At 41.6% G+C, this 24,579-nt stretch overlaps 1 protein-coding gene across 8 annotated transcripts in view; it reads right to left on the bottom strand.

Annotated features, from left to right (window-relative positions):
- Positions 1-24,579, bottom strand: part of PLXNB2 (plexin B2) — a 261,514-nt gene that overhangs the window by 24,229 nt on the left and 212,706 nt on the right. For all 8 annotated transcript variants that reach the window (XM_074592825.1, XM_074592361.1, XM_074592723.1 and 5 more), the window contains 9 exons: positions 22,508-22,616; positions 9,603-9,739; positions 8,789-8,956; positions 7,057-7,165; positions 5,085-5,312; positions 4,434-4,610; positions 3,832-3,971; positions 2,682-2,782; positions 206-435 (listed from right to left, as the gene is read on the bottom strand). In XM_074592825.1, coding sequence (XP_074448926.1) covers positions 206-435; positions 2,682-2,782; positions 3,832-3,971; positions 4,434-4,610; positions 5,085-5,312; positions 7,057-7,165; positions 8,789-8,956; positions 9,603-9,739; positions 22,508-22,616 — 1,399 coding nt within the window. The remainder of the gene's footprint in view (positions 1-205; positions 436-2,681; positions 2,783-3,831; positions 3,972-4,433; positions 4,611-5,084; positions 5,313-7,056; positions 7,166-8,788; positions 8,957-9,602; positions 9,740-22,507; positions 22,617-24,579) is intronic.

Consider the following 24,579-nt stretch of genomic DNA (forward strand, 5'->3'; position numbering starts at 1 on the left):
GCACAGAAACATGATCATGCCTCCCTGCCCCACCAGGAATCTCTGGCTGCGATGCCACAGATCTGCATTGGCTACTGTGGAACCAGAACTGTATGAAAATCACTTATTCTTAATAATTTTGCTTCCGTTGTGCTTGCAAATCTACTGCCTTGCACACACAGGTATGCCTAGATAAGGGACGAGGCCAATCTACTTCAATACTCACGTTAATGAGAAATGATTTGCTATTAAGGAGGTTGGAGAACTGGTTCAAAGCCTGCTCCACGGTCTGACGCCTGGCCTCTGGAATATCCAGCTTCCCTGTAATCATCACGTCTTTCTCTCCATCTTTGGAGGGCAAGAAGAAGACTCTGTCCGTGTAGGTTTTGTAGTCCAGTACCGGAATTCCAGCTTCATTGATATCATTTGTCTGATCCTCCATCTCTATCATTAGATCTGGAATACACAATACAGTTTAACGGTTGATTTAAAAAAAAACCCTGCAGCTTTTTTAAGCAACACAATCTCTTTGGGTACCTTGTAATGGAGGAAAAGTAACATAGCACTGAAAACTATTTCATCTCACATTTTCTTTTGCTATTTTTACCAATTATCCTGTTAACTTCGACCACAGCTAATCCTATGGTGACATGAGAATAACTGCCTTTAGCACAGATGGTTTCCTTGTCACTCCCTCTCTGAAAGAGGGTCTTAGCAGACATCTGTGTAAGTTCATACATACGAATGTAGGATTATAACACAGAGCCAAAAAGAAGACACGACAATATTAGTTTCTCTTTTTCTTTTTTTTTTTTTTTTCAGTGCACACTCTATTCCCTCTGAGTCCATGTAATAATAGAAGTTCTTTTTAAAAACACATCGCAATCAAGGAAAGAAAGGTTTAAAGTGTTAAGCACACTAATTTAATTGGAAGGAAGGGGATGGCAGGAAGGAAGAAGGTTAAATGGTTCATTGAAATTGATGGAAACATTTCTGTGGGACTCAAAAGCTCTGAAGTTCTTAAAAGGGACAACAATTAGGGAATCATCCTTTGGAGCAGCTATTCTAGCTGAAGGCTTTCCAATTACCCAATATTGCTGATTGACTAGAATACCATGTTAATTAATCCAGTGACCTATTGTCTCAGCAATTTTATTGCTCTTCTTCGTTCATTTCCCCCTTTGTTTTATGGCATTCGGCAAAGCTGAGGCAGAAAGCATCTTGCGGTTTCCGGCTTTGCGGTATTTGTACTTCCTCCCTCATGCCCCTTTCTGTGGCTATCTTTGGTCCCATGTATTTTAGACTGTCTGCACTTTGTGCTGTTGACATTACAGTTTCACAGTATGGATCCAGAATGTGTTTTGGATTCGGTGTTTCATTTCACTGTCAGCCAAGGTGGATGCAGTTTAGGAGCTGGGTTACTCCTTGGATGTGCATTCTGCTTCCCCAGTGTTTGTGCTTGGTGGAGCAGAGAGGAAACCTTCAACCCAACAAGCAGCAGCAGCCTGTAGCCCCCTACTAGGAGTGTCAGCAAAAGAAAGGCATCTTCTCCTTTCAGAAATGGATATGAAGTTGCATGGGAGAGGTGGTGAGAGGGAGGGCTGATGACCTTGATTGATCCTCTCAGTTCAAAATGCAGTTTGAAATAAAGCCCATCTGGGAATAGTTCTGAATTCAAAGAATTGCTTCTGGGTTGTGTCCAGAACCTGGAAGGAGTCGGTTTTCCAGAGAAAGCAAGCTGATACAAGAAAAGGACATCCTGTCCCAGAAATGCCAGGAAAACAAGACTGGGAGAGGCTTCCAGCATGGCCAAAATCTTTGAGGGACCCTGAGATTCTAAAATTAATTTCAAACTCTAACCTCAAATTGCTGTTTAATTCAATCCTGCTTTTTAGCCACTGTCAACATGAAAGAATCTATTTCTCTTTAGAAATAAAACACGTGGGTTTTTTTTTTAGTAGGCATTATTTCAACATGACCCAACAGCAAGTATAACTCAGATAATGAGGTGACATTTCATGGTAATCATTTAGGCCAATATTTGCAATGTTTGCACTCGGATGCCTAATTTAAGCGTTGCAATGAGTGGTTCGACATGTAGAAATGCTGAGCCTTCACACCTCCCGCTGCCTTCCCTGGGATGATGCCTCTGTATTTACACAGAACAATTAGCTAGCTCCTCAAATCAAGCTTAAGGTTTTCCCACGATAAACAGGGCAAAATGCTATTTCTTTCCTGCGAGCTTGCCAAATTATCCCTTTGTATGCTGATTGCTGCAAATAAATTTAGCAGCTCTAAAAACAGTTTTTAATGTGCATCCTTGGCACGTACAGCCACTGAACTGAATATTAAGTCCACGGGTACTCACTATAAAACGTCCTTTCCTCCTTATCAATGGCCACTCACATTAATGGCGGTAAGTAGCCCCAATCTCAACTAGTTTCTATTTCCCAATTGCTAACTCTGTGCTTCCTTTAGACTAAAACTGTCCATTTTATTTAACAGCCTCTGCTCCCTATTTTATTTACGGCTTTCATATATAACAGCAAAATATGTGCTGTATGTCAACGTCAGTAATCAAGACTACTAAGATCTACTAATTATTTGTTCCCGGAAGACAGTTTTAGCAGGATAGCACCATTGCTCTAGCCCATCTTCCGATTGCTCCAGAGGACCCACAGGGGTGCAAATATCTGTCATACCTGTGAATTCCTTCTTGCATCGGTCTCTGACACTCTCCTCCAGGCCTTCAAGTTGAGATTTAATTTTTTCATACTCTCGTTCTGCTTGTTGGCTCTTGCGTCTTTATGGAATAGAGGGAAGAGTTAAAAAAAAGGTTACAAACTGCAAAAGCGTATCATTTGCAACAGCTCTGAGTGGGAAGCCAAAGGACTGGAGGACATTTTCCTGGGTTTGATTTCTTTTTACATGCAGGAGGAAAACAGCAACGGTGGACCAAACCTTCATTAGGTGTAAATCAACCTGGCACCACCATGGGCCTGCTGCTTCAAAGCACACTTGGGCCGGCGATTGTAAATCCAGTAAGGAGTAGCTACAGACGCTTGCAATCACGTATCAAGTGCAGAAACTTCAATTTGTATGCACTGAACAAAGATTGCTTGCAACATGTCCTGCCCTGGCTCTGAGCCACGCAGGAGTGTGTCTGGGATGTTCAGGGAAGGTTGCAGGAGGCCCATGAGAACATCAGTGCTGTACAGCACATACTTCAGCATTGCTTCGGCTATATTGATATGCACCATAAGAGTGAAACCTGCCACCTCCTGAGGGACAGTATGAGGCCCTCATTACTAACCTTACAATTGGGCTAAGTAGGTCTTAAGTGAAATACAGACACTGTTCTGGCCTTTTGTGAAGCATGAGTTTCACCCTTAATCATGAAATTTGTGTGTGGGCTAACACTTATCTCAGCTGGAAAGGCCAAAATGCCCCCTTAGCCAAATCCATCCAGTTCAGGCCTACAGTGCTGACTGAGGCAGCATAAATGCTGATGTATATGTGTGCAGAATAAGTTATCTCCTTCACAGGAGGCACTTTAGCTGCCATTTCAAGAATGTATGTGTGCAACTCAGTCTGCAATTGTGCACTTGGCAAGCCTGGGACCAATTGTTGTGCTTATGTATAAAAGACGGACTGGGTTGACTGACACCAAGGAATTCAGTGTGCGTGAGAAGAATAAATTGGTGCTCATGCATATTTCCAGCTGTAACTGCCTTTCTTAACTCTGCAGCTCATAAGAAGCATGAAGATCATTTCTGTAGACTGCGCTGAAAACAACCAGGTAGTACTTTGAAAGCTTTAGGACAGCAAAACCACCTAATTAAAGAAACTTACCTGTAACAGATGACAGAAGTGATGATGATTGCTATCATAGGGATAAGTACCAGTGGCAAAATAAGACTCAGTGGGATGTCACTCACACGTGTATCATATTCCACCCTTCCGAGGATCCATTCTCGGAGTCCAAATTTCACCTAATTAGATAAGCACAGACATTTGTCTCAAAAAGTGCAAATGGACAGTGGTTCGCTTCTCAGTTGTGCTCTAAATTCTTAGTAATTCTCACTAAGTGAATTTCTGGCTCGAAGCGCCAAACAAAGGAAACATTTCTGAATATTTTATACTGAATTTAGGTCACTAGCACTTTATTCCATGAAGTAATTTTACTTTGCTTAGCAGAGGAATAAAAATCCCCAGCCTGTCTAGCTACAACTTTAAATTCCTGTGTAATGAAGGTAGAAGGCATTTGGCAGCTTGGGACTGCTGTTTACGTGTGACATCTTCTAGACAGCAGGCAGAAGCTGCAGGAAGACAGAACTGCAAGGAGTTTCTTCATGGTACTACAACAACTTTGAAGAACAAATTACTTCAATTAAGGAGCACGGCATCCATGTCACTTACACATGATATCAAATACTATCGAAAAGGTAACCTACAATGAATTCAGGAAGGTTATTGATGGTATCTCTCTTCTGCCGTTTCTTTGGTTGAGGCTGTACTTCTGGTGGCTCACAATATAAGTCCGTTTCAGTTAGTGTTTTTATGTTGCAAGGCTCATCACCCACAAAAGCCTGGGCCTCGTCTATCGTCATGGCTTTGTTCAGGTTACTGCCCTAGACAGGAAATACAAGGCTAAGTCACCATCACAAAGTCTCAGGAGACAAGAAGTCAAATTTCCATTTGGATCATTTTGAGCAGTAGATGTGATTCACACTGTGGTGTAGAGAAGAGCAGAGCCGCTGGGAATTATGCAATTCCTCTCCTTTCCTTCCTGGTGTGAGAAGAGATGTCCCCTCCACTCCTTGGGAGCTCTGTGGCAGAGGACATTTCCAAGTGTCAGGCTCAGCAGAAGGGGTCACCATCAGGAAACCCAAAGTATGGCTAAAAAGAGAGCTACAATCTCTGAGAGAGGGAGGGGGGAGGAAAGGACGGGCTGACAATATTCATCATCTAGCCAGAGGTAAGGCACTCTACCAAGCATTTTGGGTATGGTATCAAACAGCTGTTAAGGGTTTGAGAAAGGAAGGAAAAATTCCATACATGCTTCAAGGACAAAATGAGCAACCACCATCTCTTGACAAGTTTACCTTTGCATTAATAAGTTTGTTGACTTGTTTTTTGATGCCATCTGTGAAGTTTTCAAAGGTTGGGTCTGCAACATAGGCAAAGGAGTGGCTTTCATTTTTTACAACCAAATGATAATGATCCATTAGAATAATAGTGGTAATGTTATAGTTTTCTGGGTCTTCCAGTATTGGTGGGGAAGAAAAAACCACTGTGGTTTCATTGAGTCTTGTAACAAGCTTTCCATCAAACTGTAAGAAACAAGACAAGAAGAACATGCACATTTTAGAGTTTGACTCATTCCTGTACGTAACTGCTGATAACTTCAGACTGTAGAAAGAAAACCACTGGATTTATATCCTCTCCATACAGCAGAAATAACATAGTATGAGGTATTTTCTGAAAAGAAAATGAAACAAATTTGTTGATGAATCAATTGTTGATTCATTATGTTGTAGCAGCTGCCTGCAGAAAAAACTTAGGCTACAGATCAGTTTCCATTGCCTCCAAATTCTGTGGCTCTGGACCACACTGGGCTGATATCATTAAACTGCTCTAAGATTAAGAGATTAACATGGCAGCTTTAACCCGTATCATTTTCTGTATCATTCAGTATCTCAGGTAGATTCTCTTCTACTGGCTCTGCAAAATACTTCACTGAAATTCAATACAATTACTAAGTAAAATTTTGGAATAAAATTGACCAATTTTCAATCAAGTACTCAAAGTAACAACTCAGTTAACCTGTCCTCCACCCCCAATTACACAAATGTTTTTTCCTAGAAACTCCTTCAGTGATTCAGTAACATCAGCCACAGCCAACAACACTAATAGGAACCCTCAACATTTCTTCTCTCACCACCTCAGTTTTTCACTTTGAGAAATGCAATTTGACAGCTTCTCCCCCACATTTCTGATATTGCCACGTAAGTGGAAGCAAAACAAATATTAGAAAAATTTCTAGTCTTAACCAAGAATGTGTGCTGTACGTAACGCTGACTGAAGCTAACGTGCTGAGAAGATGCTGAGCACACAAAAAGGCGAGGGGTAAGAAATGTTGATAAACACTGCCAAGAATGCTAAATAGACTTTAAGATTGTCCTGGGAGTTAAGGTTATCAAGATAATCACATTTTTCAGTTTATGGCCTCAGAAACATAGGTGGTTTTCCTCTTAAAGTTCTTAAAGGACAGGATTTTGATGGACCCAAATCCAGCTGCCTTTGGCATACTCATACTCATTTGAATCATGTATATAATACAAAACATACAAATTACCAACTCTATATGGACCACAAGACAGTCTTAAATTTAACAGGCAGCCTTAGAAAAAGTCTTGTAACGTTATTACTGGAAGAACATTTTTAAGTCCTCAATCACTGCATTAAATTGTGATCTTCATTAGCAGAATGGGAAATTGAGACTATTGGTAATGTCAGTTCTTTTTAACGTGAGAGGCAGGGTGGGTTCGTGGTTTTTTTTCAAACATTATTTTTTATAACTTTATGTGAACATGCTATAGGTGGAAGATGCATGAAGCAAGAAAGAAAAGAAGACTTGGTTCACTGAGGTGTGAGAAAATAAAAGGCACTGACTGTGCAAAGCTGAGTACTCAGCATTGTCTGGATTTGTCTGTTTCAGGCAAATCTCTAAAGCCTGCAGGGGGAGAAGAAGGAGAAAGATAAAGAAAAAATAAACACTTTCAAATTCTGAAATATATCCACTTTACCACTTGAAGATGAATTCTTCTATCCTTAATCACATTGAATGTAAATAATTTAAAAGCAGAAGTTTGCAAGGTACAAGTGAACGCAAGCCGAGATGGTAGGAGTAGGCTCTTGTTCCACGGAAACCCTGAACAGACTCAGAAACCTGTTCAAACTTTATTCCACTCCAAGCCCAGTGAAGTCCAGTGGGCAAACTTAAATGCATTTTTTGAACAGATTATATGTTATGCATCCAGTGTGATGCCTTTCAGGGGAAAGAAAGAAAATTACCCTTTTGAGATTCGTTTTGGCTGCTTCTGGACGCTCTGCATACACCACCAACGAGAAACTCTGGATGAGCTCAAAACCGGTTCCGGTCACTGTAATATTTCTCCCTCCACTGAAAGGCAGAATTAAAAAAGAAGTCAAGTCATTGGCAAACAACCACAGCTATGGACTGCTTTATCCTGCACTAGTACTACTTCCACTGAAAAGAGCCATGCAATCCCTATATGACAATTAGATATCCTACTCAAGGGACTTCTGTTAAAGCTATTGATGACCACAGGATTTAAAAGCAGCAATGCCAACTTCGAACTCATTTTAAAACAGCAGAATAAAGAAAGAACAAATTCCTTTGTTTGTTATTTGTGGCTTTTCATTGATGCCTATCTTTGTGTGCTTTAATTCTCCCGTGTTTTTGTTAAAATCACTCCACCTACCACACACACAGAGACAAAGGTGAGAGTGTATTTTCCACCGGTCTGTAGGGACCTGGCTTCTCTATTCCCTTTCACTCGCAACACATTGTTTAAAAAATAATGCATTCGCATAAGAAGAAGAATGCATGCAAGTTGCCAGTGGGAATTAAAGTCACTGAAGTAACATGGATTTAGAGGGATAGCAATCCTCAAAGCAATCCATTAAAGTATGCTTCAGTTTATACAGAGGGAAAAAAGAAGTCCTTTAAATCCCCTGTGGTAAATCACTGCTGATCTACCAAAAAAAGCCCTCCAGGCCCCAAAACCACCCAAACCAAAAATCAAAATCAAATATTAAAAGCAAATCCTATTTTACATAAGTGACAACTCAGTATTCAAGGAAGCAGGTACAAATTTCTCCAAGAGAAGTCACGGCCAATTTTATTTTAATATCCTATTTGTAAGGTCAGGACGTTACACTTCTTTTTACTGAAAGAAAGTGGAAACATCAGGATGTCCCTCTGCCAACCGTACCCCACTAAGCAGAAAGACCAGAATATTAGGGAACAGCACAGACCAACGTAGAATCAAGGTCACAAGTTTGTCCCTGGATCGGTCACAGAATGACTTTCAAAACCAGAGGTATGCTACAAGGACTTTTATACAGAGGATTTGCCACATTGATACAGACATACGAGTGGCATACATTTCTTTGGTTTCACAGTTACTGGTAGGTGAGCTTTTTTCCAGAAGGAACAGCTAGCAGATGGGGTGTTAGTGAGAACCACCACAGAAGACAGCATACCTTTTAAAAGCACTACTGAACCCTGATCTAGATTTCCTAAGAAAATACTTTTTTTCCTCATGGGACAAACAGATGTCAAGCCATAACTTCTCTGTTTCCAGCATACTTATTAAAAGCTGCACAGAAGAACTGTTAGAAACCTTTCTATTACAAACCTTTTATACAGGTTATCCTTACAGGATAAGAATTTGTAAGTAACACAAGGATCACGTTGTCTGGCATCATGCTGAAACACTTCAAATCTCCTTCTTTGAGACATCTTCATTTAAAAGAAACTCATTACCTTTTCTGGTTTCCGTATTTATCTTTGAAGTGGGGATTAAAGTTTGGAGGTAAACAGAATACTTTCAATCCCCAGCTGCGGTTAAGAAAGATCACAAACTCTATGTATCTAAATGTGTGCATGGTTAGAGTACAGGAGTTTTTATTTCAAACAGTTCTGTATGTAACAGATTTACTACCTATTATGCATATTTTAACCCAATTATAAATGAAGTTATGACAAACGTTTCGTTACCTGCTGAAGCTATTTACAGGCAGGAACTTGGTGACAGTTGGATTCTCACGGTATGAAAATTGCCCTGGTACAATAATTTCCGTGCCCCCATAGTCCATTGTGACTTTAACATCTTCAACCTTGCTATTAGGTCCTGTAATGCAAACAATCTTCTCTCCAAATTCAGTGCTAGGTTGGAGAAGAAAAAGAAGAGGAAACAGCTTCAGTTATTAACGTTGCGGTGATTTGTATTCTTTGCAGTAGAACCCCAGAAGCAACAAAAAAAGAGCTGTATTTTTGCCAGGCACGGAGTAGTTACAAGAGGAGACAACACTTTCTTCAGATCACTTAGGGTCTTTAAAAAAGATGTAGGATATGAAAAGGAATAGTGTAGAAAGACAAGAACAGTGCAACGTTAGCACACTTTGTGTAGTTCCTTTTTTGGGGGGAAGAGAAGGGCAGCAATTAATAAAAGGAAAAAGAAGGGAGAGGAACAAGCCAAGTGGCACCAAAAGATTAAGATTTTATATGGAACCACTGAGGAGATGCCGAGTGAAACCATGGGTGGGTTTGGAGCCACCAGTCAAGCGGAGAAAGCCGAAACTGGAAATAATCTTTGGATATCTCAGTTCTCCCATTTCGGTTGTTTTTACAGCTGCTTCTTCCAGCTGGAGCCTCTGAGTGAGTTTCTGTCTGAATGTTACGTGCAGAGCTCCATTGCATGGGATGATTCATGAAGAGATAGACAATGGATTTGTTAAATTTCTAAAGGCCAGAAAAGGTCGATGCTTCGTTAGGATACAGCTCGGTATTGTTAGTTACTCAGGGTACGTACACATTGCAAGGCTGGCTACCGACTGAAACGTGAACATCCTTCTTGGAACCGGTGGCCAGGTTTGTGCCAGTGATGGTAAGGTTTGTTCCACCTGCTTGTGGGCCACTTTCAGGTCTTATTTGAGAAGGATGAGGTTCCTGCAAAGAGGAGATGGTCAAACTAATGAAGAAAATTAAAATAAAATTTACACCAGTATTAATCGGTATAACGGTTAATAGAAGTTTAATATTACTACCTGAAAAATAATAAAAAAAAATAATAAAAACCGGACAAATAAACAAAATAAACCAAAATCTTTCATTATTCATGCTGAAGGAAGAAGTGACAGATGATGTGAATATACTTATATCTTTTCCATGCTGTGTTTTACAAGGCTTTATATGAATTTCAATTCCTTATTTACAAAATATAGTTAGCTGCCATTAAGTTTGTGAGAGTTTCCTGTTGGATTCCCTGTTTTCACACTCATTTTACGATTTATTTCTTCCTTATGGCTGAGTCTATCTTCACATTTCCTTACCCTTTCCTACATTCCACGTCAGCTACAGGAGAGACAAAGCAAGGTTTCAAAACTGGTACCAAACAGAAAGAATATTAAGATTCCCTTTATCTTGTAAGGCTCTTAATTGTGGTAAAATTGTTATCCTATTCTTGAGCACTAAGCTTGCAAAGAAAGAAAATCAGAAAATACTACACTTTTCTTTATGCACCTAGAGCCTTGGAGCGGATTTCTTAAAACCAATTGAAACAAGCAGTCACACTTCAAATTGTTACGAAATTTGTTGGATATTTAAATTTCTCAAATAAGTTCCCTCCTTCTGTTCTCAATTCAGTCTTTGTTTCTGTGATTGTATTCCGGGAGCTATGACAAATACTGTAAATTAACAGTGAGGGCTTTTCACGAACAGTGTGATTTAATTACTTCATGGCTAAGTAGTCCCAGCTTCCCATTGAGAAAAGCATCCCTTATTCAGGACAACACTGAAGCTGCTGAATCACGAGGATGACCGAAGCCGTGCAAGCCGCAGGAGATGCTCCAGGGGAGTGCTGATCACCGACTCCGTGGCCCGGTGGTGGCCGTGGACGTGCCGCAGCCCTCGTGCTGGGGCGGTGGCTGCAGGCACAAGGTGGTCCCACATGGCCAGCTGCCACCCGCACCACGCACACAGACGGGATGCCAGGTCTGAGCAGGCGGCAGGGACATTGCTACGAGGGACACTGCATTTACCAAGGCACACCAGATCAACAGCTTAAGGGGGCTGGGAGCAGGTCATGCTTTTTCTGATGTATAACTTCTTCTTCATCCATATTCAAACGCAAGCTTTCCTTAAATGAGCCAAATAAGCAATAAGCTTATTTGCCAATCTCATGTATATGTGTAAAATGACATCTGCTGCTGATAATAAAGTCCAGGCTTGAAGCATACGTAAATAAGGCAAGAGCAAAGAAGTTTGAAAACTTCCCTTGCTGGTGAAGGTTTCCCTGATCACCATCACACTGCACTGATCTCCCAGTCTAAGGTGGAAAAGCCCCGCTCAAAAAACAGAGAGCAAGAGGCCCACAGCTCACTAGCCATGCAGCAAAACCCTTTCCCTCGCGTTGTTTCGCTCAGGCACAGATGCCATCTCTGTGTCAGCTCACAGCTACAACACTGAGGGCCCGCAAGTGGCAGGGAGGAGGGGGACCGTTGTACAGTTCAGTTCAAAGCTCGGTGAGCCATCGACAGGTTTTTAACGAGCAGCAGGAATCTGTAAAAATGCATCCAATTGACCTCCTGGTTACTTTACAAATTTGTTTTATTGAAGGACAGATATTATAGAAAGACGGGGAACTCATACTTGCTGTGCTTGTTTTATATTTTCATGTCTGAGCAACTTCCCTCTGAAGGAATGCATCATGGTTCAGCACACTTCACAAATCCACAATGACAACTGTAATTTGCTCTCAAGTCATTGAGCTTTAGGAATATGCTTTAACGCTAATTGGGTGTCAATTGTTTTTCTTCCCGGAGAGAAATCTGTTTGTAAACCCTTCACTCCTCAAGATGTACATCGCTGCAGCATTGACTGCTCTCATGCACTAACCTTTGATTTCATTTTAATTTAATACATCGCTCGGGTTACAAGATTTTATGTAGGGAAGTGACTCAAAGTCATATTAAAGCATTTTGTAAGCAAAAAGGAGCCTTGGTTCAATATAACAGAGTTGACTAAAACTTGCTCGCTTAGGTCTATACAACCCTCTTCTTTGGATTTAATTGCTTGCTGATTTAAGCTAAATTGAAATAAGTCACACCAGTGTAAGTAAAAAGTTGGAGCAGGTCAGTTTTAAAAAAATCACACTTGAAATTTAAATTAACACAAGTCTGGACATGTGCTTCACAGAAAGGCTCATTTGTGTTTTTTTGTAACACAACTTTGTTGCTAATAATGGCAATCAAAATTGCATATAAAATATATCTTGCTTATATATATTATTATATAATTATGTTACATATAAATTGCTTATAAAACCGTATCAAATACTTTAAGTGTAACCTTACCACACAGACAGAAAACCACCCCTTTCATTGACTTAAAATTAAATCTTAATTGCTATAAATATATATATATATTTTGCTTAATTGCTATAAATATATATATATAAAAAATAAAATAAGCATGTTGGACCACTGCATTATCCGCAGTAAAAATCCACAGCAATGATTAGCTGCATAACATGCCTGGGATAAGCTTTCAGAAGAAAGTATCCCCCAAGAACCACTAAAGAATCAGTATGGACAAATTTGTTATCCCTAAACCTCAGAAAAACCATTTAAAACTTGTAGCCTTTTCCCTAAATACTATCTCCACTGAAAGCCTCGCCTCTAAGGACAGACTTAGGAAGGAAAGGAACAAGAAACCACTTAAAGCCAAGCCTTCAAGCAGAGACTTAGGAAGGAAAGGAAGCAGAGAAGGTTTCTGAAGCATCACACACCACTGTTCTCTGTAACCTCCGCATAAAAAATGAAAGGAAGCTTGCTAAGAACTTCTGCTAGACAGTCATCTTCCTTTCTTCCTGCAAAGATGTGAAATAATTGCCCTGTTAAAGCTCTGCTGGGCTATCTGATGGGTAACTTTGGCAGGGCGTCAGCTGGCTCTGTTGCTACCAACCAGTCAATACCGAGCGAGCCGTGAACTTGAAGCAGAACCATCCAGCACCATTTTCTGTGGGGGACCTTTTAGTGGTGGCCCACGTTTGCCTGCCCAGGCGTAGGAATAGATAGGTAACCAAATAGCAAAGTTATCTCCGAGTAACGCAGCAGCAAGGGGGAAGTGAAACAAATATCTGTTCCATTTTCCCCAGAAACTGATTTTTCTTAGCAAGAATCTGACTATGCTGGAAGTGAAAGCCCAGCTACGCCGGATGGGAGAACATGCCACCCACAACTCACAGCCCCACCACGGGCTCAGCACATCTCAGCTTCACTTCAGGCTGAATGGAAAACCGAGGCCAAGAACCACTCTGGGAGCGCAGGCAGGTAGCAGCTAAGGAGGAGGTGGGATAGTTTTGTTTTAACCCTTATTTTCTCTTTAATTGCTGGGCTTCCAGCAGCTCCTCAAAGGACTCTTTTAAAACAGCTTAATTCAAAGTATTCGTATTTAACGTATTTAAAGTGATTTTGCAAATACCAAGAGCTCTCCAGAGACCAAATAACGTGGACATCTCATAAAGATGATCTAATAAGGAGAAGCTGAACTGTGCTCTGTGTGCAGAGGAATTCTTCAGCATGACTGCTAAGAAAAGCATCGTATAGTAACTGTTTGTTACTGTAAACTTGTCAGGAAGATGATTCAATTAATTTTTACTTGCTATTTTCTGTTTCGCATTTTCCCCCTTTCTCTGCCTTTTAAGGACCTGCCAGAAAAAATAAGTAGTTAAAATAAATCATCAAGAATTGTAACAATTTTAAATCACAATTTTATTGCAAAACCAATGTGCTACGAGCAAGTTTTAGTGCTCTTCTAAAATATTCATGGATGGCTCAAAGAGCAAAGCTGCATCGGGCCCACCTAGCGGTCTTCTTAAGAGTTCCAATACAGAAAAAAAAAAAATTGGTTCATCCAAATGCTCAACCGGAAAGCATTTTTCAAAACTGCAATTAGGCAGCTAGGATCAGCAGGAGAAGGATATTTTGCTGAATGCCAAGATAATCTGAAAAAATACTGTCAGTGGTGGCACAGGCCTTCAACAAGAATCGTGTTACCTAAGGAGAAGTCCCACAACTGACATGGCACTGCCCAGTGGGACACAGAGGTTCAGACCTTTGGAAACTGCCAGGTCTTATCTTACACAGTCTTATCTTATGCAGTCTATCAAAGCTGCACCTAACCCACAGCTCTACGTCGCTTACCACAGCCCTGCATGAGATTCCTTCTCCTCGCAGAGGAAAACGAGGGGCAAAGGGTAAATCCTTCACTGCAAACTTTGTTTGAGGGATAATAAAAATGCTGCTTTTACCAAGAGGCAACTCCCTTTAATTTGGACTCAACCCTGAGCAATACTGAATGATCAGCCCTTACAAACAGCACCGATAAACCCCGGACCTCAAGTGCCGCGAGATCAGTGATGCCACCTTTTCAAAATCCCCGCATGGATTTCTTCTCTCCTTGTGTCTGCCCTTTTCTCATTTCAGTCTCTGAACCAGAAGCACGCCTGCCGTCATAATAAATACCCTGCTTCCATTATCAGCCCTCTGCACCTCGGGATCTTTGTTCGCTCAGTTAGAAGGTGCCCGGGGGAAGTCGCACTTTCTATAACACTGCAGCGCAGCGCACCACTATAACATCACACCGCAGCGCTCGGTGCAATTATGAGGTTAAGCAGAACATTTGATTATGTGTCCTATATGGAATTTGTAGCAGCCTTGTAATAATTCTTCTGGAAAACGTCAGCCCTTGTGAGGACTTGGCAATACTTCATTTCTCATGGACACAGTAAAATTTAAACAACCCTGCAAACACTAATTTAACCCTTGTTTTATAAATCCTTAAAGTGTAGGAAACCATAATTCACATATATTTCAGTCTTTTTCTTATTTTGCTCGAAATAGAGGAATGTTCTTTCAGGGTTCAGTGATCTATAGTTCTCCTTTTGTCACCAGGCAAATATTGTTCGTGTCTTCCAGGTAGTTCGATGTTTAAGCATAAATCTTTTCGGCAGTAACAGCTTACATTGTTATGCGGGTTTCTTGATAGTCTAGTTTAAAAAACTGCCTGTTCCAACGTCTGTCAGTTGTTCAGTGGCCTGTTTCCTGCTGCGTCTGGTAAGCCACCTCTCAGCGGAGGGACTTCCCACCGCCGGGACTCCCCACCACCTTACGCTTTCATGCTCATGTCATGTAGGAAGTGGATTTGCAGTTTGGTTAAACACATGCACATCCACAGCCGTGCTGTTTGGAACCCAACAGAACAGTTCAGTTGGAAGGGACCTACAATGATCATCTAGTCCCAACTTGTCAACTGTGTAACTTTCTCCCTACTGCATGGTTTATCCTGAAAAAAATAATTGGATCTTGACAGGATTTCTTGCTTGTAGGTTCGAGCAGATTGTAGCTTGCGAGTCATGAGAATTATGAGCATTTTATGTGTCTTACATACAAATCTTCTTTAAATCCTACTTAGGTGTAACCATGTTGAGCTAGAGGTCTCAAAGTCCACCAGCAACCCAACCTTCCCATGTTGTACTGACTGCTGAGTTAGCACTCCTGAACTGATAAGCAGTTTTCCCAGTGCTTTGATAACCATTAGGCAGCTTTGCTGGATGGATAATGATACTACGAATAGGTTACCTCTTCTGTTTTATGACTGTGGTTCGTGCCCATCCCATTGATATGGTTTCCCTGAAAGCAGTGGTTATCTGCTCCAATTCGAAACAGTAAGACAATGGCAATTTCTCAGTCCTTGTACATTGTTTGAGGTATGTAACGTTCAAATAGCGCTGTTTGTTTGTTAGCAAATTCATTTATTCTCTTTGTAATACCAATGAATTCCATTATGTGCCACTCGTGTTCCTGTGTGCCACTGCCTTATCTTTGCATCAGGGACTGACCTGAGCTTCACAAACGGTATTTTTTGGTTTTGCCTCACAGTAATGTCATAGTCTTGCAACAGTATGTTCTCTGAGGGTGCTTCGGTACCACACATACCTCTGTGCTTCGGTAGCACAGAGGTATGGGTTAGAAAAAAAGAAAAATACTGGCAAAAGAGCTTGCACTGGCCTAAGTATGTATATGACTTCACACTCAGGCCATTTTCCAGTGTCCTGTTTTCTTAATCGCAGCCAGAAGTCTTCCCTTTGCTTGCTCTGTTTGTATCTTTTGCCTCCTACTTACAAATCTGTCCACAGAAATGCTGATTTATTTTTCATTGTAGTTTCATGCTTTCTGCGTGCTAGAGGGTAAATTACCTCCGTGTCTGTTCCACTTATCATCACATTTAGATGCGAACTTACTTATTAGCAGTGTACATGACTGCTGCTCTTACACAGCTACTGCAGACCCTCTGAGCATTTGCATTTCAGCTCTTCCATTTTTCATCCTGTTTATTAATCTAGAATGAACTTTTTCATCTTTAATATTTTATGACTTGCAGTTAGTCTTTGTGCACAGTTAGGAAGGTGATCTCTTATTTCTTCAGGTTTCTGATTACAATTTTAGTAAAAGATAGCTTTTACAGGCTGAAAATGCTTCAGAGAGCTCACAGCATTTTAGATCTCTGGGATCTGCTGGTGTCAAAGCAAAGCACAGCTTTTACCTGGCTATCAGTGGGGTTACTGCTATTCTCTTTTTTTTTTTCCCAATTTTTGCAATTTTCCAATTAAAGATATGCAGGTGCAAAAGAGAACCATTCCTCCAGTCTCTTTTTCACTCACCCAACTTGTATTTGGGATCGGATCTGGCGAGCTGATTTGTGTTCTTTTTCACTGGGTTTGTTTGCTTTGCAGCTTTCCTGGTTTACACTGTCATGTCCAGCCAACTCAATTCTGGTCCCTTGCACAGTATTCAAGAACAAGAGGAGTGCACTCCTGTGGAGCATCACCTAGGTTCTGCATGTCTTCTTTTTCCATTTCTCTACTTTTCCACTCGTCTCCCACTAAGTACACCCTCAACTTTTTATATTCCTGGGCATGACTCCATAAATAGGGGTATTATCTACTATAATATTCATCTGTGGTAGGCAGTTTCTAGCCCAAGAACTACACCACCGAGATGAAAGTGGTTACCCTTTATCCTTCACTAATGCAGAAAATCAAAGAGAAAAACAACCAGCCACCAAGGACGCTACTGGTGGATCACAAGAGGGGCCAGAAATTCAGGAACAGTTGGAAGGCAACAGAGGATGGGAGCCTAACGGAGATGCAAAGAAACCTTGGCATGAAGTCTATGTGCCAGGCCACAAGCAGAGAGACAACTGGGGAGGGAAAAGAGGACGGTGGCAGAGTATATACCCGTGATGCCATGAGAGATGCCAGCTGCAGCACAAGGGGAAGCCAGCAACAGATGGATATGTTCAAATGGACATGATGGGCAGCAAATGGCAAAGCCACCTAAGCTCCTTTCTGCCAGCTCCTGTAGGCAGTGACCTCCGGCTGGGGGTTTGCCTTTGATGCAAGTGCACACCTTCACAAGTAGGAATGGACTCTTGTGCTTCCACACAAGCAGAGCACAGGGATGCTGTGTCAAGGACCCGATGACACTGCACCCACACGTGAATAAGATTTTCACAAATGTGCAGAGCACACTATTGGCCTGTGTTTATCTCACCCATCCTTTCCTCCACAAGTAACCTTTCCCTTTCCTTATCCTGGTCCCAGCTGCAATAAGTTCTGGCTCACGAAGCCGGTCTGTGAAACAACTAATTTGTTACCAAAATTATCTGCACCACATTGAAAGCCAAATTATTCTGCCAACACTTGCATATAACACACACAAAAATTAAAGGCACTGAAGGCATAGCCCACAAAGTGCTGTAGACACCGGCCACCTTCTTGGAGGTCAAAATGTCATTTCATGGACTATAAAGGTAACCGCAGGAGCTAAATTAAGCTTCTGAATGGGGTATGCAAGTGATTAGGAACTGCTCTTTCCCCCTCCACTTCCCTCCTTTCTCAGACTCAAGGGAGCCTGCTTCTTGTTTCTTCAGACAAGCCACCCACTCACAGGATATTCAACCAGAGAATTTCCATTGCGCGCTCTTGGCAGCCTGGTGTTCGCCACAGTGGCTGACCTGACCCACCAGCTCGCCTCGTCACAGCATCCACAGCACAAGCCAGGCTTCGGTTCCTGGGTTATTTCTGCAACAGCAGAGAAGCGAGCCCAGTCCTGCCTTCCTGGGGCTGCTTCGTCCAAACCTCACACCATGTGAGCCGATCAAACGCTTCCAGCCACTCCAGGTGCCCGGGAAAGAGCATTTGCCTGGCGATGCATGTTGTGTGCTGTCTGCTGTGGATGAGGTGCTTATGCGAAGGGTTGATATTTTACACAACTAATTTTTTGGACTGCAGGCAGCATCTTTTTATCGTGAGGCAGACACCACATGATTTTCTGAAAAGACCACAGAGCTTTGCTGACAGGTTTGATGGAGAAATGGAAGCAAGCATGACCGGAAAGTCTGCACTATGATACAGCCAGTGTTCACTGGCAGCTTTCAAGCAGAACCACGAGCACTGGATGGTGGGACTCATATTTAAGTGCATAGCTCAGATGGTAGAGAATTAAGTCTAATAATATCCATATGAAGAAGGGCCACTTCCCTAAAACTCTCAACTACCCAGGAGTTCTCCTGGCCCCCACGCAGGCTGATACACAAACAAGATGTGCTCCAGGACTCAAGAATAAAATAGCCACGATCCCCTCTCTGGAAGCAATTCCAGGCTGCAGCGGATATGCGGTTCACCAGCATCAATCATAATGGCAACTAGCATGTAACAACCCCCCCAAAAAACCCCACCCAAAACCCCCAACTACAGCGTAAAATGCACATGTTGAGGTAAAGAGTCACGGAGAAAAATTATGATGTGAGCTAAAACCCTTCACAAAAGCCTCGTGGCACTAATGGCACTGCAGTGGTGAGGGCTCCCAGAGCAATTGCTTCAAACATCAAGCAGGAAAGCAGAGGATGGATGAAGGTAAGAGGAAACTGTCAGGTTGGGAGCAGATTAAGGTGGAAGAGTGCACCCTGTTATATGTAACTGTGCTGTTCAGGTTCACATTCAGACTTCCAGTATGGTGAATAGTCATCTTCATGTTTGTTTTCAGATCAGACCCTAATTTATCCTCCTTTCTTCCTCTTTTTGGTTATCCATCTCATCTTGTTTAGATAAAGAAACTTCCTAATTTACCAAAGTCATTTTTTCCAAGCAAGTCCCGAAACTACCTCCAGCGCCTCAGAAATGCATTACAATTTTGAAAGGTCCTACCGCTAATTTCATCATCTTACAGTTATTGGAGTTTTCTGAAACCATGTAGTTTTTTTAATCTGCACAGCCTAAAAGTCCCAGAATTACTCTTGCAAACAGACGCTGGAGATGCCAGAACTGGCTGCAAGCTCTCGTTCTGGTGGCTCGAGTCTGCAGACGAGGTATTCTGAGAAAGGAATCACGCTTCAATGGGATCAGCAAATCTGGGCCATATACCTAGGAAAAGCTTCATCCCTTCCTTTGACAGTGCTTCTCACTGCCATAGGAACAAGCAAATCAGATAAAGTTAAAAACAAGCGAAAAAGCAGGACTGGCCTTTAGCCATGCCACTGCTCCACCTGCTTAGAGACCAGCCAAGCTGTCAGTGCTCCAGATGTACCACATAGCTGGATATTAAAATTTAGCATCACTTCATTTCTGTTTCACTAAGCAGGAGACTGGTTATTGCGTGATCCTGCTTATAATGAAACAAGAGAAATGTCAGCGGAGGAGGACTGGGTTACCAGAATTTAATTTTGCTGGAATGGCTGGACTTGACGAGAACTCACGTTGGGTAGAGAAACTGTGATAGGTAGGGAGAAAGGGAGCTTTCTTCCCCTGTTATGTGGCAAGTTTTGACGAGGTATTTACTGCACAGCACAGACTCTTGTGGACCAGGGCATTTGAGTTCAGAAATATTTTTAAACTGAAACCGTGGCTTCCCTTTTAACTGGATTTTTGACCCGTTTAACGGAGGTCTCATGCATTCCTTGGCTCAGAAATGCGCCGTGCTGGGGCAGAAGCACAAGTCTAAGCCCCAAGTTGTTCTGACTATTGATCCTCATTGATCCAGCTTTAAAAATACACCTCATCATTCAGGCTGGGTATCAACAACAGACAAATGTAATAGTACTTATCAGAGAGAATGGTTTGGGTTAGAAGGCACCTTCAAAGATCATGTAGTCCACCTCCCCTGCCATGGGCAGGGACATCTTTCACTAGATCAGGTTGCTCAAAACCACGTCCAACCTGACCTTGAACACTTCCAATGATGGGGCATCAACAGTGCCTCTGAGCAACCCGTTCCAGTGTCTCACCACACTCATCATAAAAAATGTCTTTTCCTACCCATTCTCCTTGAAAACTGACTGTGGTTTTGGTGGTAGACACTAGTCACACGTATGAGGCTGAGACCGTGGGGAACATGGATGCAACTCTAGTGTACACAGACACATCAGGCTGAGCAGCTGCACTGTCTCCTTGGGCACGGCTTGTGTGCTTCTGCCCTGCACTGCCACGCAGCACACTGAGAGTGGTCACTGCTTTTGTGCTAAAGCTGTTGTGCTTTGGGTGATCACAGCACACAGTAAAAACAGTGATAATTACCAGCAGGAGGGCAGCCAATGTGCCAAAGAAAGGGAAAAGTATATAACAGAAAATTTATTTTAGGGAGGTTCTTGTAAAGAAGAATATTTTCTTTCCTTTGTATAAACTGAATAGAAGAGGTTTTAAACAAAGCACAGATTTCACACGTCTGCTGAAAGAAGTCACCAAAGAACTGCCTGAAAACAGCAGCAAAACAAGATTGTAGCTTTTAAGACAACTGAACTGATGAGACTGTCTGCTCTGGTTGTCTGTTCTCACACCAAAAGCGCTTGTGTCACACTTGTAGAGGTGCACATGAGTGCAACGCCCCTGTACTGACTTCAATCCTACTGCAGTCCACAGTTGGCTTCATTTTCTCATGGAATAGAGAAAAATGAAACTAGAAACCAATGTCACCAGTTTTAAGGCATGAACTGTATTACTTGTCATTGCTTTGTATTTTGTATACAGAGTCCCCATGACAAGATTTTTGCAGTAAATAAAAATGCTCTTTATTGGCAGTCAGCTTAGGTATCTGATAGCTCAGTAACCTGAGTGCAGGCAGATACTGGCACAGAGGAAGTCCTGGACTTGCAGGAAACCATTGTTGTGGTTTGGGCATCCACCTGGATGACACCTGTGCAGTGGCTTCTCCTAGTGCCTCACCGATGGGCAATCAAGGAGCCAAAAGCAGTGGCTGCTTATCTCGCCTCCCAGCTGTGCTGAGCAGGGAACCGCACCAGCACAAGTTCACAGACAGGCTTTGAATCCTGCACGGGGGCTCCAGATTACATTTCAACACACTCAGCTTCTTCATGTGGTTTTCACGGAAACCATGGGGGAACCCTTACGCACAGGAGAAGCCTAGGAGAACCGGGGTAGAACATACCCAACAAAATGGGTTCATGTCAAAATCTCACCTCATGTAGGGTTTACTGTCATAGCCTCTGTCCTAGAGACTACAAACACATAAACACGGGAGATTACGTTCTTCTTCTCTGGTTAGAATGAATGAGATTTATGAAGAAAGACTTAATTGCAACTTACATTTCCACAAAAGAACATAGGGTATTTTCAAGCAAAAAGTGTGTTTTTGCAGAGATACCACCAGGGAGAGGAGGTATTTTCTTGGAAATCATGGAAAGCTCACTTCTACCCTGTTTTGTGAAAACAAGACTATCTTCTTCTCAGTTGAATGTCATTCTTGATTTATTCTACCTCTTACTGCTGACTTCTTTCCTTCTTAGAAGATATCAAGAATTAATGAGACAAAAGTTTAAATAAGGGAGAAGATAAAAGCCTAACCCACTTTTTATGTTTTACAAATTTAAAATTTATAGACCTAATTTTAAGTATCAATATGAAGACAGAGATTATTTAAACTTCTCAACTATCACAGGCTCTTATAAATTTTGAAGACCTCATAGATAGAGACAAAGCTACTTCCTGCTAAAACCACAGGCTAAACCCGCTATAATCTGAGGCCACATTTGGGGTAAAGCAAGTAAGAAACAAATGAAATTCTCCTTCATAGTGACACTGAAAACAAAGCATATGTGTAACATGAACACACATCATGCTGTCTGTGGCTCTGCATGCCATATTTTTGAATGAAATAAATTATTAAAAAATTAATGTACCTTCATTACTTATTCTTCAGCTGCTCTGCATCCATTCTTGTAATTAAGAACGCTGGCTAGACTAAACACAGTGATTAAAATAGTGCACTAACTGTGCCTAAAGAATACCTAATTTTTTGCAGTGCTGATTTTTTTTAATGCAATAGCGACACTTAAAGAGATATGGTGTCGCTACTGAATAAGACAATTAGTTTATTTTCTTCTATATCTTTTTAACTTGAGTTGCAAACAACATCATCCTATTTTGAGGCTCTGGATCTATTGGTCAGAATAGATTTTTCGGTCCACCTTTTGTATAAAGAAATGCTCAAGTTAAATGTTTTCTAACGTACTTGAATGATAGTGCTATTGATGAAACAAAGTTTGCAAGACAAAGACAAGCGAGACTGTGCTTAACAGGTAAACTTCTAACTTAAGTCATGCACAAGGTATAAAACAGGTCACTGAAAAAAATGCACTTACCTGGTATGTAAACTGCACTTCACTTGGTGATCTACCTAATTTTCCATTGATGTTAACTTCGATTTGACCTTGTTTTGGTTCATTCATTGGTCCAACTTGACATACAATCCTAGCAAGAAAGAATGTAAGTTTAATCTATTAGAAGTAACAGCTGCAATACCAATGCAATGTATATGAGCTACCACACACACTGCCAGCAAAAGCACTAACTTTGCTTTATCCTGCACAAGGTACTTGAGCTCTGCGTCAGATTCCCAGCAAATCACCCGAGAATATTTTATATCTAAAGGAAGGTAAAACTGAAACATGAGCACTGTACGTAGCAGCTACTTTAGCAGCCTGTTAGTAGAGGTGCCTTCTACAGAAGACTCAAATTCAGCCCAGAAGTCAGAGATGAACCTCTCCAACCCTACACAAGGTTTTCACCGGACCTGGTGATGTTAAAAAACCAAAGGATCCACATGCTCTGCCCTTGATGTAAGAATCAGGCTATCAGCTTTCTTATAACTTTGAGCATTTTAGCGCTAATACTTTTGTTGTGCATCCTGCTACCTTTCAGCTTTTAACTGCTGTATTTTCACACCGACGATCAAAATACCTTTGGAATTACTGTTCTCTGAAAATAAATCCTCAGGTAGCCCACGCAAAATCAGAGGTCAAGGAATACTGTCCAAGAAAACACTGCCTTAACTAACGCTGCTGCTGAGTGATAGCTTGGATGTTTAAATTTTTTATTTCAAACAGGTGATCCACAGAACACAAGCATGAAAATGCCATAAGGATTCGACATGCTTGAAAACTGGGACAAATGCTTAATGGAGAGCTGATAATACAGTGAGATAAGGACGTATATAATGTTTGCAGCCTGCGCGGGCTTTCACACAGGACACACCCCGAGGATCACTGCTCATTTCCTTTGCTCTTCACCTCCAGGATTATTGCTATTCTTCCTTAAGCAATGCACGACTGCTTAAAAAAAGCCCACTCAAATAGAAAAAAAACCCACAAACCAACCACCCCAAATTACTGGGTATAATGTACTTAAATCGGGACTTATAATAAAAGGATTGTCAAGTCCCTCTGCGGATCACTCCAGACTTTTCTGCCTGGGTACTGGCAAATGGACAAAATTCTCTAAATTCTTGCATGTCCTGGCATGTGTACGGCTGCCTGAGTCTGTTCCTCATCATCTCTCTACTGTATTCTTGGAAGTTGTATCTTCTTGTCAGGCAGAAACAGGAAACGGTGCCTTTGGAGGAATTTCTACCATATGTCAAGGGAAAGCAGTCGGGGGCCGGGGCCAGGGGTGTGTGTGTGTGGGGGGAATGCTGTAACGTGGTTAGCAGGGATTTTAATTGAGAAAAGTTCCCTCCCCTCCCCAGTGTTGGCATTGCCTCCCTTCCCCCACGTTACAAATGGAAAACTACAAAGAATGAGAACACCACTTCTCAAAGGCCAACAATTAAATCACCGCAGAGCCAGAAAGCAGCCTTAAGTGCCTTAAATCTCGCTGCTCTCCTGCCCATGGGAGCAACTGTCTCCTAAAAATGACTAGCTTTTCACTGCAGAAGGACAGGGGAACAAGACCAGGTACTTACTATTTTTTTTATTATTATTAAATTAAATAAAAGAAGGTAATAATAAAACAAAAGAATGGAGGAAGAAAAAGACAGAAAATTATAGGTACCTATTTGGAGATTCTGAATAACTTCTTTTTCAAGGCTTCCCTAATGGAGAACATCCTTCAAAACTCCTTAATTTGTTGATAAATTACATTATGCAAGTTGCATTTGTTCTCACCCATTACCACACTAGCAGAGCTTAGGAAACCAGTAATGTTGCTATGATACAAGGAACCAGTCATCTCAGTTCTGGCTCCTTTCCACGTATTTAAAAATATCAAAAAGCTTTAGAAAAAGCCAGGAGGCTGGGGAAATTCTTGTAAGGCTATGCTGCAATTCAGTGCAGCTTTTGCAAACACTGAAAATAGGGAATGGGAAAAGATGACCGTAAAAGAGTTGGGAATTTTGTGGACAGTGATGCACATGTAAACGCACGAGTGACAGCAATGG

This window comes from Larus michahellis, chromosome 1 (assembly GCF_964199755.1).
Source record: "Larus michahellis chromosome 1, bLarMic1.1, whole genome shotgun sequence".
Taxonomy (NCBI): Eukaryota; Metazoa; Chordata; class Aves; order Charadriiformes; family Laridae; genus Larus; species Larus michahellis.